The sequence below is a fragment of the Clupea harengus genome, chromosome 21 (assembly GCF_900700415.2).
Source record: "Clupea harengus chromosome 21, Ch_v2.0.2, whole genome shotgun sequence".
NCBI lineage: Eukaryota > Metazoa > Chordata > Actinopteri > Clupeiformes > Clupeidae > Clupea > Clupea harengus.
In genome coordinates this window covers 10,437,523-10,452,044 of record NC_045172.1, presented here as the reverse complement: position 1 = coordinate 10,452,044, position 14,522 = coordinate 10,437,523, and the positions used below count along the sequence as shown (strand labels likewise).

Below are 14,522 nucleotides of genomic sequence, written 5' to 3'. Positions count from 1 at the left end.
CAAATGGTCTCTTCCATTCCTCTATCACCCTCTCTATTGCTCCCTTTCTCTCTCGCTCCCTTTCTCTCTCCCTTTCACATACACACAGAATACAGACCAACTTTTGCGAGTTGGCCCTCTCACATTTCGAAAATGGCCTGCCTCATTGCCCGTATTATGAATGAATAGAACCCTATACATGTTCCCTCTGTCTGACTCCCTATTTCTTCACCTCCATTGGTCTGCTAATTGAGCATATCAGTATCTCTCATCCCAATGTGTGGGATCTGCATCAAAAATATTGTCAATATTGTGAAAATTGTAGAAACTGGATTGGATTGGACTGCAACAATCAGGAATTGTGGATCTAGCCACAAAATAAAATTGGTATTTGAGGTTCTTCTTTGCCGCCATCTGCATTTATTGCATGATTTTTCAAATCTATGATTACATTCAAAGGAGAAATATAAAAAATGAAAAGCACTCCCACTGAAAATATTAGAGAGTCTATGTTTCTCTTTCTGGTGTAAATGGCCACATTACAACCACAAACACATCCTTCCAAGTGTTAACCTCAACAACCTTGTTGTAGTCCAATGATTTGTATAAAAAAATCAGTGCACAAGTGGTTTTAGCTGTAGTTTTCAGTACTACCACGGAATGTGCCCTGCCAAACTAACGAAAAGACAAAACGGACCTCATTTAAAATTTTGAATATCCTTTATGGAATAGTCAATGTTTGGCATGTCACCAGTGCATCTGCACCCATACTGATAATACTACTTGACTACTAGACCTAGCCTTAATGTTCCTGATGACTGTCGCTGTCCAGGGTTCTGAAAACACATAGGTTTTATACTGTCATACTCTATCTCTAATTCATAAGATGAAGACAATCCACGGTTGTACTGTGTAAAAAGTGTTTTTTTTTAAATGAGAACAGTCCCTTAGGGCAACAAGTTAAAAATCTTCTATCAAAAGTAAAATCCATAAATTAAACTGCCCTAGGACTACCCAATTACCCAACAAACTATTCGCCTCCTAAATGAAACTACCCTTTCTACTCTGTCAGACCTTCACCATTTATTTCTCCTCTTCTATGACTGTAGTATGGCTGCAGGAAAATAGAAAATGTTTACATGCACCAATATTCTGTTGCAGCACCTAAGCATCTCCCTACTTAGAGAGTGTCCTGACAGGGAGACAGTGATGAGATGTTGCAAAACAGAGGCTTTCAAAGACCAGACAGCTGAATCGCTGTCGTCTGTCTTCTTTGTCTCTGTCTTGCTTTGACGCCAAGGAAGTGGTGCCATTGTCTATTCCCACTGGTTAGACCCATATTAAATCCCTCTACCCTTTCCTGTGACTGGAGATTCGGCTCATTCAGATAGACTTCCCAGTCTTTGTCAGTCCACTGTAATCCACCAGACCATCAGGGAAATCTGAGCAGAAAACAGACCCTAAGACTGGCAGAAATGTGCCGGTAGAAACAGATCTCCTGAATACAGAATGGACTTTGTGCTTGCTCAGTGCATAATATGTAATTTTCCCCAGTCAATTGTTAGATATGTGGCCAAATGTAATTGAGCCCATGCTAATCCCTCTTTGCATGTTGACAATGAATAATTTTCGCGTCTTTTCAGCATAATTTTTTCTGCATTGGCAAGTGCTGCGAGAATGCAGACATGAAATTCTTTAGAACACACATTCCACCTCAAACGCGTTCATTACAGTTCTGAGCTCTGAAATCATCCTCTTTATGTCCTGCTCAGGTCTTACCCAGTCACTCTGTGCCCATGGGGGTGAGGACCATTAGGGAAACCCAATATGGTGGGGGCTGCCAATGTGGACTCAATGAAGACTACTGTAAGACAGTGCAGTCCCCCTGGCACACAGACGAGGATTTGTTTATAAGATGAAGGGCATCTCTATTAGGGAAACAGGTTTTGAATGGGCTTCAGTGGGCTCAAGTTACTGTTTAAAGATGTTTTTGCACTCAGTTGAGATTGGTACTTTGGCTCATCAAACAGTGTCTGAAATCTACGGATCCCGTAAAAGGTGATATTTTATCTTGCGCACACAAGTTATTATATTGTGGGAACAAGTAAATATGTTGTGCACACAACTATTAATAACTTGTTCGTAAAAGATAATTTATTAAAAAATATATATCACCTTTCAGAATTGAGAACTCCTAGTTCCTTCCTGTTGTTGAGTTATGGATTATTCGTGTCAGAAAGTTTTGACAGGAAAAATTTGGGAAATTAGTAGTTCCATCAATATATGTACTATACAACTATCCATCAATATATATACTATACAATATGTTCTACATTTTTTTATTAATTTCTTCAATTGATGTCATCAAAGATGTACATTGCTGTTCTCTTTTCTATTAAAACTGCATTTATCTGCAGTGCGTTTGTCGACTATTAGCCCGTGTGAATAACTGGTCACCGGAATCTCATATGCTGACTTCATCGAGAAAATGTCTGAACTCTCGAACAATACCATTACTGATCTCCACAGAGTCTCGCAACGAAACGTTAAGACTGTGAAGACGTTGTCATTTGGACACTCTTTGAAGTGCAGCCTCGTCTGGGCTGTGACGTCACGTGGATAAAGCCTCCAAAGCAGACTCAGCTCCGCTAGCGCGCATTTGAACACCTGTACAGCCGCTCTTCTCAACCTTTTCATGTTGTCCGAGGGAAAACGATCTTACTTCGTGAACGTCAGTGAATAAGCAGTGATATGCAACACAATAATTCGTCCGCTGCGAGGTTTTTAAGAGTAAGGTGAGATGTGAAGACGTTGTTTATTTGGAAGTTTGAATTCTTATGTAAGTTGATTGTTATGTTAAAATAGGCTGCAGATTTTACTCGCGATGCAACGGTATTTAGTTTGTTTTTGTATTTGTATTATGCTTTTTATTATGAATTTGAATCATAATTTTGGTTTAGGCAGCCTATTTGAAGTTTTGATGAATTAAGTTTTCCCCTGCACAACATCGATTTAATATATCTGCCCAGAGTTGATGTTCAGGTAGGCTACAAGAACTGCTCGTACATCAATAGACAGTCACTGAACTGAAGATCAGTTTATTGTTGATTTGGCAGATTGAGTCCTAAAGAAGTGCCCATTGTTTTAAACAGTGCGTTATTATACTCCATGGCATAACATTAGAGGCTGTTTCTTCCGCTAAGATAACATTCCACAGTCCACAGTACATTGGCTACATTTTAAAAGCAAATGCATGAACAAATGCCGTTGTTCCTGAAATTGTTAAAAACTGCTTTGACTTGTCTCATACTTGTAGTCTATCAATATATGAATGTACTGAACTCAATGCAACTGCCTTATTCGTTCTCCTATTCCTGTGAGTGATTTCCTAATGTCTTGGCAATGCCCTTTCTTGAGAAAAAAGCTCAGAACTTCTTATCAGAGTTTTCGTTCCATTTTATTGCTTTAACAACTGATTTTTTATTGCTAACTCCTATTTTCCCACCCCTCCCTTGCCTCACCTTACCTGTTTTCACTCAGGTATATCAACTTGTCCTCAGCTCCTAGATATCCAATACTGCATTTCTTTCTAATCTACCATATATGTAATTTCTTATCTCCTGCCTGGCTTCAGTTCTATGTCTCTCTCTATTCAACTCGTACTTTCTTACTACCATCACTTCTTCATTTTCTTAATTTCTCTGTTTTCAGTCTTTCTTCTGTATTCCCTTCTCTCAGTCTCTTTCTCATATACACAAGTGCACAAATGCAGGCGCACACACATGTATTCACTGTTATTCTCTCCCAAGCACACATACACACACTTATTATACATACTTTGATCCAATAATTATGTGTCTTCCACAGGCTGTTTAACCCTTGACCTCTACGAGCAGTTGCAGAGGAGAGAAGAGCAGCATGAGCTGGGGCACCCTGTACACCCAGCTGGCCGGGGTCAACCGCCAGTCCACCAGCCTGGGCAAGGTGTGGCTCTCTGTCCTCTTCATCTTCCGCGTCACCATCCTGGCCCTGGCGGCCGAGACAGTGTGGGGGGATGAGCAGTCCGACTTCACGTGCAACACGCTGCAGCCGGGCTGTGAGAATGTCTGCTACGACCACTTCTTCCCCATCTCGCACGTGCGCCTCTGGTGCTTGCAGCTGGTGTTTGCCTCCACACCACCCCTGCTGGTGGCCATGCACGTAGCCTATCGCAAGCGCGACGACAAGCGCAGCATCCTGCGGCGCAACAACAAGTCAGCGGCCGCGTCCTCCGCACGGGCCAAGCAGCAGGAGGAGGAGCTGGAGAGCATTCGGCAAAGGAGGCTGCCCATCACAGGGACGTTGTGGTGGACCTACGCCCTCAGCCTGGTTTTCAGGCTGGTGTTCGAGGTGGCGTTTGTCTATGCCATGTACGCCATCTACGGGAGCTTCTGGATCCCTCGCATGGTGCGCTGCGAGCAGTGGCCTTGCCCCAACGAGGTGGACTGCTTCGTATCACGGCCCACCGAGAAGACGGTGTTCACCATGTTCATGGCGTCGGCGTCGGGTGCATGCGTGGTGCTCAACGCGACCGAGCTCGCCTACCTCATAGCCAAAGTGATGGTGAAGTGCCCCAGGCCAGGCGCCAGGAGAGGTGCCCGCACCTCCGTTGCCGCCAACTGCTCGCCCAAAGACAAGGGCCTGGTGCAGAACAAGAAGAAAGAGTCTTTGCTGTCCTCTGTGTCCTCCATGACATCCAGTGTCAAGGCTGTGTGAGCACATGTACAGAAGGTGACATACAAGCCTCATATGAATACATAAAGCTTAAAGCTCGATCCCACAGGAAATGACAGATGGGTAATGTTTGAAAATGAATCTCAGTAGATATCATCAGAGTGTGGCCTTGGTCATCAGGGTAAAGCATAGAGTAATTGTATAGCACGGATTCGATTTCCCATTAACATTTTGTTTGCTGATGTCTTCTAAGAGGTGTAAAAGAAGTGTTGGGCCTCCGACATTTTAATGGAATGCACTCACTGGCATGACACTAGATATACTCAGATGCCTTATGTGGGACCACTATGCCATCTAGTGGTTAACAGAGAGAGTGCACGGGGGAATGTGAAGGAATGATTATTTTTTAAGTGTATTTGTCAATTGTTTCTAAATAACATAGAATACAATGATAGTTTTGGTGGTTGTGATGATGACGATGGTTCAGACTCCGGGCTCTGTAAAACGCCTTGAGACAATTATATTATTTTGGCGCTATATTAATACAAAAATGATGATGATGATCTAGATGTAAATAATGATGGTGATTATAGATTTGGTCATAAGAAACCTGAATCATTTTGATATGTAAATGACAATAAAATGAGTCCCCCAATACAGAGAAACGTGTTTTGAAGCATACAGTATGGCCATATGAATATTTATATTCACTTGTAGGGTGTTTTGTTACATTGCAGTGAACTGCAAAATGCAAATGTAACCTATACCTAGGTATAATTTTTTTTTTTTTTAATGCCTTTGCGTATTGTTTTGAAATGTGTTTTCATTAGATCTTTTCTCTTCAGCTCAATTTCCGTCCCATTTTTTCTCTGGAATAGCCTTCTGAGGCCAGCAGAGGGTTATCCTATGTGTTGCTCAGGGCATACTATTTGGCATATTAGACCCTATGTACGTAGATTATTCCCCTTAAAATGAAGGCCTTTATTTTTCACTTAACCATCATCAGTGAAATCCAGAAAAGGCTGCCAGGTAAATAAGCAGGATTGTGACTGATGAATGGTTAATTACAGATCTGAAGTGGTTCACAGCTAGGAAGGAGTGTGTCAGAAAATACTTAATAATAATGGACAGATTGTCAGCAGTTGTAGACTGGATGACTATTTTTTTTGAAAGCTCCACAATCAAAAAGAAAAATGTATAATACTGTGTGCAGAGCTTGAAGTGTTTTTTCATTTTCTCGGTTTTCATCAGAAAAACACCCAACTCTAAACATAATATTTAATTTAGTAATACAGGATTAAATCCCGTTCAGAAGTTGTCTGCTGTCCTATAGTACGGCCGGGTATCCAAGCAAAATAAATGGAATGCAAGCTATGAACACAATTCAGTTTGGCTCTTTGTTCAGTTTAGTTTGTATGCCAAAACTAATTAAGCAATCAGATCCCATCTACTGTAATTCGTCGTCACGAATTTAATACAGTTCCTCCCGCGCGAGCATTGGTGCTCGCCGGTGAAACCATGCATATTATTTGAAGCCCCGGTGATGAATTTTGGAAGTTGACAGGGGCGTGGCGTGCACCCGTGCAGGGGAACCACTGTATGAATTCACTCATGCATGGTCACCCAATGTGACACACGGGATGGCCGGGAACAGGAGGCAGCTGCGCTTCGCGGAAGCCCATCTCCAAGTTCAAATCGCCTCAATAAACTAGCTGGCCCCCTGATAGCTCCAACGTGCGGAGAAGACTACGAGCTGGACAAAAAGTTTGGCTGGCTGATTTCAAAAGGACTTTGGTAAGCTGACAAAGCTACAAGGATTTTGGGAATGGGTGGAGAGGGGAGGGCTCTTGCAACATAGGGAGGTCTGTATGATATCCAACGCACTCAAAACATGGCATCTGTGGCGGCCGGATATTGCTTTCAGTGGCAAAGGCTGACACCCTCACCATAAGGTATGATGATGAGGGCCAAGTGCCTGTGAAGGCATCTAGTGTACGAGTGGATCTTCTGTGTGTGTTCAAGCCTTATGTTTCAGTCATGACAGCCTACGTACAACAGTAATTATACAATATAAGCATATGAACAATCATGTTGATAGTCCATAATTATATAGCCCACTAAATTAGTTTTTCAAATAAAACAAAAGCTGTGACACAATAGCGATGATGCCTCAATGGATTGTGCCAGCGGGCACAAAGAAAATCTGGCACCTTCTCTATTGTCAGAGCTTACATAAAGTTTGTCATCGCGTCAGGACGTCTGTAGAGCAAACACATACCTTGTTTAATGGGTATGAAACACAATGGATAAACTGGATGATTATTGCTGGAATGAATTTATCATGTAGTTGACGTTACTTGACAACAATTTGCGGCATTAGCAACAGCCAAAAATATCTAGCCTTTGGGCTTGCACTAGTAGTTTTAGATACAGAAAGAAGTTAATATTAATATTAATTATAATAATAATAGTGTCGACATAATTTAAAACTGCAAATTCCACGTGCCAAACGTTAAAAGGCAATATGCTAGTATAAAGTAACACTTATATTATTCAATTATATGTTTTTTCAGTTTGTTTCAGTAAGACTTGAATAAAGTTAGAATTATATTGCGCCCTGATGCCATCCGACTCAACGTCCGCATTAGTCGATACGGCGAAATATTTTCCCTCATCAGCACTTCGAGTTCTGATGAGACAAGCACTGGCCATGGGTGGAACAACTGGCCCGTTGCTTACATATTCACGGTACAAAAATGCATTTATTAGAGCATCCACTGTAAACAGATTAAAAGAACACACGCAGGCCTATGTGTGAAATTGTTCCGACCCCGCATAACATCCTTAATTTACGCAATCTATAACAAATTTGCCTGTGGGACTATAGCAAAAGGCCAAGATGTACAGTAGCTGTTTGTAGCTTCACGAAACAAAAAAGTTATCAAATTCGATAGTGTTCAGTCAACTGAAGTATAGAGAGAAGTATTAAACGTCTGTTTTGTATTGTTCAGCTGTGAGTGGTGGCATTTCCGTTGTTGTGTGTTGTTATTTAGGGGATAATTCAGAGTAGTCCGGTGAAAGCTATTTGGAGAGACAACCTTCGTGATCTGTAAAGTCAGACTAAACCAATGTAATCTACAGGTGTTTAAATATCGAGCCCTAGTCGATTGATTTATTACTTTCGCTGCCACACCAACTTAGTGAGTGACTTCTCTGTCCTCTCGTGGCTTTTGCCTTTATGAATTCCTCTTTTTCGCTTTTGCTGTCAGTAAATCCCCCCTCTTCTCTTTTTTTTTGCTTTGGTTTGCGGTGGTGTTAGTCGTGTGCTAGTAGGCTGCCACACTAATGGAAATCCTCTATTTTAACGGCAATTAATACTAAAGGGAACACATTAGTAAATATTGTCTTTATTTCTGTTACGTGTAGTTTTGTCCGGATTTTATAGAGACCCATTATTGACAGAGAGCCAACAATATTTTCTTAAAACAATTGGGAAAAATTGATCTTAATTTTGGTTTTGGATTTGTAAATAGACACACCCCGGAAGCACTGGTTCTCAACAATGAGCATTGATTTCGACTGTAACTGAAGTTTTTTCGAATGTAAGATAAAGGTATTATATGGAGACATTTGGTGTCTCGAATATATCTTTAAAGTATTTACAAACAGTACAGTGTCAGCTGATGTTGGGGAGCGCACATAATTTAAAAGTTCTTGGAAGCAATCATTCCTGGCGCCACTTTTTTAAGGGGCAGTCATTTCTGGGATATGGTTATCACGATTCTATCAACACCTTCCCGTTAATACTCGGAATAAATATCACATTTGATCGATTTTTTCACATCCTTCACTGAGGTCCATACAGGAGAAATTGATGACAGTGATGATGATGATGTGTGTAGTGTAGTGGTCCTAAAGCCTTGTCCCAGCAATACTTTGCAACAGCAAGAGAGGCCCAAAACATCACCAAGCAAGCTTGTTGTGAACTGTCTATAGTGACATTACAAATATCAAAGACTTGTGTGTGCAAATCTGCTATCTGCTATCCAGTGAACCATCTGCTATGAAGGGTCCGCCATGTGTTTCTAAAAAAATGTGAGCTGATCTGCAATCTGCTCCATTCTACCTGTGTAATGAGGTGATCATTTATTTCTGGTCCGGTCTGGATGTCTGTTGTCTCATTCTAGCTCATTCCACCTGATTAATATGGTGGGTAGAATGAGCAGCAAGTTAAGGGAGTGTGTGGGAGTGATGAATGCCAGCCAGTCACCATTCATGCAACACATTGTGATCTGTCTGGCTCCTTTGGTTGAGTCTGTAAATAGTGATCAGTGTGATCGAGTTGGGTGTGATGCTTTGTTCCATTCACCTCTTCTGCAGTGTGCATATGCATCAAATGTTTAAAACACAAGTGGCCTTCCAGTCATCATGGTGTTTAACGTAGTTGTTGGATGGTATTCTTCCTCTTTCTTTTTCTCACCCAATTTTCCATTTCTTTCTTCTTCCTCTTTGTCTTCTTCTTGTAGTCTTCTTGTCATCTTCTCACTCCTCCTCCTCCTTCTCCTCCCTCTGCTTCTTTTTGTGTGCTCTCCATTCACCCCAACCCTGTACTTCTTCCTCAGGCTAGAAATCGTGAAGCATGGGTGACTGGAGCTTTCTGGGGCGTCTGTTGGAGAACGCGCAGGAGCACTCAACAGTGATCGGCAAGGTGTGGCTGACCGTCCTCTTCATCTTCAGGATCCTGGTGCTGGGGGCCGCCGCTGAGGAGGTGTGGGGGGACGAGCAGTCGGACTTCACCTGCAACACACAGCAGCCCGGTTGCGAGAACGTCTGCTATGACGAGGCCTTCCCCATCTCGCACATCCGTTTCTGGGTGCTGCAGATCATCTTCGTGTCCACGCCGACGCTCATCTACCTGGGCCACGTCCTGCACATCGTCCGCATGGAGGAGAAAAGGAAGGAGAAGGAGGAGGAGATGCGCAAGGCACTCCGCTTCCAGGAGGAGAAGGATCTCTACCGGAATGGTGGGGAGGGTGGAGGAGGGGGTGGTGGAGGTGGGAAAAAGGAGAAGCCCCCAATTCGAGACGAGCATGGAAAGATCCGGATCCGGGGGGCCCTGCTCCGCACCTACATCTTCAACATCATCTTCAAAACCCTGTTTGAGGTGGGCTTCATCCTGGGTCAGTACTTCCTCTACGGGTTCCAGCTCAGGCCCCTGTATAAGTGTGCCCGATGGCCCTGCCCAAACTCAGTGGACTGCTTCATCTCCAGGCCCACGGAAAAGACCATTTTTATCATTTTCATGCTTGTGGTGGCTTGCGTGTCCCTTTTGTTGAACCTCTTAGAGATCTACCACCTGGGCTGGAAGAAAGTCAAGCAGGGCATGACCAACGAGTTTGCGCCGGAGTGGTCAATGGGCAGGGAGGCAGATAACATGACGGTCCTGCCCGAGACCAGAACATCCGCTCCCCTCCCCAACCCACCCAACTACACAGACCTGACGGTCGCAGGGAGAGGTGCCTTCATGCCCCAATCCCACTCCATGGCCATAGTAGCCACTCCTGAGGCAGAGCGCAAGTCAGACCCTCTCCATGACCCCCTCCACTCCTCCATCTTCTCCAGCAACAACAGCAACAACTTCCGGCTACCCACGGGGCAGAATTGGGCCAACATGGCGGCCGAGCTGCAGACTAGCGAAGCGAAGCCGAGCGCCCCTTGCTTGTCCTCCTCCTCCTCCTCGTGCTCTCTGAGTAACATGGCGCACCCCAAGGAGCCCCCGTTGGTTTCCTCCGGCGCGGTGACCGACGGCGATGCTGATGGCGATGAATCCAGTGGAGGGAAGAGTGACGTGGGTCGCGACATCACGACCACCACGGTGGAGATGCACGAACCACCGGTGGTCCCGATTGATGTCCGTAGGCTAAGCCGGGTGAGCAAGACCAGCAGCATCAGAGCCAGGCCTGATGACCTCGCTGTCTAGCCTCCCCCCACGCCTCCCCCCAAAACCTCCCCTCTCTTCCCACCCGTTCACCCCCACTCAAAAAAAACCCAATCCAACACACACATATACACACACACCATCCCACCACCTCTGGTTTTTTATCGAGAGAGAGAGAGAAAAGTTATGAAAGTAACAAGAAAAAAAAATACAACAGAGGCAATTGAAAAAAGAAAAAGTGGAAAAAAGACAGGTTGCTGGAAATGTGATGCTCTCTGATATGAAATTCTTTTTAAATGGCTAGACTATCCCAAAAAAAAAAGAAGAATCAGTGCAATCGGTGAGTTGTAGTGTCACCCAAGCAGAGATGATAGGCTCTGCAAGTGACATACACTCACACCTATGTGTTTGAAAATGGGAGAAGCAGGTTGGCCCAGAATTGTGAAGGAAGAGACATTTTCACTAATTTGGACGTTAGCACTATTATTTCTTTCTCTTCTTTTTATTTGTTTTGAATCTTTTTTTTTCTGAGGAAGAATTTGGGAGAGGTATGCACTTCTGAGTCGTTTTTTTTTCTCCCTCTTTTCTTGTGATAGATCTTGAGTTTGATCCTTGTGCACTGGTGTGCCAATGCCACCATTCTTTTAATCAGTGTTCGTCCATCATTTTGTGAATCCTCTGGTTCATTGTTTTATCATATGGTGACACGGCCTGTAAAGACCGACAGACGCAGAGTGGCACGTGCTCACACTGTGACTATGCGATCCGGAGGGGACCTTTTCTCTGATTCTGATTCTGAATTCTGATTCTGATTCTGATTCTGATTCTGATTCTACGGTGTCCTGGGAGCTGGAGCAATGGAGGAGGCCACGGCTCTATCCCATGTAATGACAGATCCCAAGCCGAGACTTGTCTTTATGCTTCTCGAAGGTTGTGTGTGGTTGGAAATAAGGAGGTCTTGTTTTACCGTCATTAAAAGGAACAAAAAAATACATTCTTACTATCATTGCAGTTTCATCAGGGTATATTGGTATAAATACATTGCCTAAGTATAAATGAAGTGTATATATATAAATAATATACAGTCTAGGGCTAAAACTAAACCCATAAACAATGATAGCGTTTGCAGTGTGTTAGAGAAGTACAAGTCCTCCTCGTAACCAATTTCTGCAGCAATGGATCTACAGGAGTACCACTGATATTTTGTACATAAAGGGCTAACATCTGTGTGAAGACATTGTAGATGCCGTAAGGACAAGGCAATAGAATGGCTTGTAGGTAGAACTTTTTGAAATTTATAGCAATGACATCTCAGTCATTTGTCACTGGAGTATTTCACTGCAACCAGTAGAGATGTGAATACCCAGGGCGGTGCATTTCTTTGTTATTTTAAATTCCTGCCAGGTTAGACATACAAGGAAAAATGGTTCCCTTACAATATTCTTTTCACCAATACCAGTTGCAAGATTTTAACTCATTGGATTCTAATCCTTTAGATGTTTTCCACAATCAGGATATAGCTGTCACAAGGAAATCCATCTTTGCATTGCATTGTTACTGGTGAAATCTGTCACTGTGAAACTACAACTCACTGATTCAAAGGCACATTTGACTGTCTTGGTGTTACTGTCCCTTACAGTAACTGCTTCTATGATGTCACAATGCCACTTGCTTTGAAGAACAGCGAAAGCAGGGATACCTGGCCGTTGGCACTTTAGAGTTTGTAATAATCATCATAGTTAACTTACAGGAAGTTACAGAAACAACAGCAAAAACATCAAATAACACAATTTAATTGAGCTCCCATACCCCCCCCCCCCCTCTCCCTCTCACTCTCACTCTTTCTCTCTCTCAGCCTTTCTCGCTGTCCCTCTCTTTCGTGCCAGAGTTTCATGAGCTCCATAGGGATGGTTGGGCTGAAACCAGGGCTGTGAATGTGCTTGCTGTGCACTACTGTTTTGTTGTGTTCATGCGCTGAAATGCAGAACCTGCTGTTTGCATCTGCACATTTTGAGTGCCACCCCACTCCCCTCAAAACCTGGTCTTACAGGTGCCCTTGTCTCAAGCTCCTGCTGTTGCCGAAGAGAATGAGCATGACTTATGAGCATGACTTACCCATGTCCTGCCAAAGCAGGAGGTGATGTCGCAATTTATCATAACATCAGAACATGGTAACTCAACTGTCAAGAGAATCTTATTTCACAAAAACATCAGTGCCGTTTACATTTTATATAGCAGGTTTGTTTAATCACTTACACAATAATTGATCATTTTTTTGCAAAAGAGCTTTTTAAAGTACCCAGATTTTATCTTTACTGCAAAGATATACTTTTATGTTTTCTAACTTTACTATTGGAAAGGTATTTATCAGTCCTTCAGTTCTCATAGTTAGCACCCGCATAGCATTTTTAATCAAATCATCACTAACTAGGCACTATCTGTGAACAGCAGCATTTAAACATATGCAAATTGCATGTAACACCATGTTTTCTTTTGATAAAATTGCTATTTTTATAAAGAAAAGGAATAATTTAAGGGTATCGAAGGAGAATAGTTTTTGCTGTCTTTTTTGGATGCTGAAACAATTTATTTGGTACAAAATGGAAAGGTCACGACTTTGAAGACCTTTTCCCTCAGTTTTGTCGTGTTGAATCTTCCATTGACTTAGTAGTTTCCATTCTCTGCTTCACTTCCCTGACTGTCAAGTGTCACATTGTGTTAGGTCTTTATTGGAAGCATGTGCTGTGGAACTGTCAATCCCAGTTGCCTTTTTTTTTTTTTTAATTTATTGTTTGGAGGATAACCCCTTGAGATGCAGCATCTCGTTTTCGAGGGGGTCCTCAATTTGAAAATGATCAGCTACAAATCAACTGGTGAAATATTAATCAATTGTTAAGTATGACTTCACACTGTGAATCACCCATATGAGGTGTCAAGATATATCTTTAATCCTGTTTTACACCATAGGAAAAGGATGATTTTTGGTATTTTTAGTTGTATCAGAGATGGGGTCAGAACTGGCACTTCACTTGGGCTGCCTAGCTGGGACTGAAATGAAACTAAGTTTGCCAACCGTTAGATTTGCTAATTACACTGATATCATTGATAATACTAATATTGATATTTTGAGATGGATGTAACATTATTTTGACCTATTTTATTGTATTATAAAGACACCAGTATGTGTTTTTATGTCTCTCTTTTTTTTGGTTCAAAAAAGTTTACATTGCAGTATGTAGATGAAGATTTGCACATTTATGCCAAACAAGCTCTCTGAAAGAAGCTCATACAGGTGAATTAGGAGCGTCAAGACTATGGATAACTGATGTTGAAGGAGTCAGAAATCCCACATTGCAGTTTGTGACATAGCATTAGTTCTAAAATAATCCAACAATGTTTCCTTCCAATTTGAGGAATGCAGGGATGCATTATATTTGTCTTTGATCTTCCACCACTGTCTGAAATGATCACATTTGATTTATGGCCTGGAGACGGTGAATTCTCTCCTAACATTTCTGTCATGTATAATGCAAATTGCATGTTTTGTAACCCTAAGGATGGAGGACAAAGCCCATTTAACCATAGCAATTAATTTATCTGACCCAGACACACACCATGCACCATTTTTTTCAGAGCTAGATCTCTCTGATCAGTCAGGGACAAGGAAACAACAGGACACTCGAAAAAACAGAGGCCCACTGCATTGCTGTCTTAAGAGAAGTGCCTTGTGTATGAACATTTGTAAGATCAAGTTGATGTAAATGTTCATTTACCTCAAATGTTTACAAAACTGTTACCAAATAAATTTTTGTACCATATTTTCCTCTGGTTTCTGTGATTGTGTTTTATTCATGTAATCTAAGTGTAAGATGCCATGCCATCTGCCATGATG

General features: G+C 42.4%; 2 protein-coding genes across 3 annotated transcripts; both read left to right on the top strand.

Moving 5' to 3' along the window:
- Positions 1-2,639: 2,639 nt before the first annotated feature.
- On the top strand, positions 2,640-5,357 carry LOC105911757 (gap junction beta-2 protein-like). Its single transcript, XM_012840586.2, has 2 exons — positions 2,640-2,774; positions 3,847-5,357. The coding sequence occupies exon 2, from the start codon at positions 3,898-3,900 to the stop codon at positions 4,732-4,734; it is 837 nt and encodes a 278-aa protein (XP_012696040.2). The 5' UTR covers positions 2,640-2,774; positions 3,847-3,897; the 3' UTR covers positions 4,735-5,357.
- Positions 5,358-9,313: 3,956 nt separating this feature from the next.
- On the top strand, positions 9,314-11,714 carry LOC105911756 (gap junction alpha-3 protein-like). 2 transcript variants are annotated; one of them, XM_042702842.1, is made up of 2 exons: positions 9,314-9,628; positions 9,695-11,714. In XM_042702842.1, the coding sequence occupies exons 1-2, from the start codon at positions 9,332-9,334 to the stop codon at positions 10,670-10,672; spliced, it is 1,275 nt and encodes a 424-aa protein (XP_042558776.1). In that variant the 5' UTR covers positions 9,314-9,331; the 3' UTR covers positions 10,673-11,714. The 2 variants fall into 2 exon arrangements, with proteins under 2 accessions (XP_042558776.1, XP_012696039.1); XM_012840585.2 differs by having other exon boundaries at positions 9,314-11,714.
- The last annotated feature ends 2,808 nt before the right edge of the window (positions 11,715-14,522 follow it).

What these genes read in the sequence shown, in the direction of transcription:
- LOC105911757 (XM_012840586.2), top strand. Translation starts at nt 3,898, where the DNA reads ATGAGCTGGGGCACCCTGTACACCCAGCTGGCCGGGGTCAACCGCCAG.
- LOC105911756 (XM_012840585.2), top strand. Translation starts at nt 9,332, where the DNA reads ATGGGTGACTGGAGCTTTCTGGGGCGTCTGTTGGAGAACGCGCAGGAG.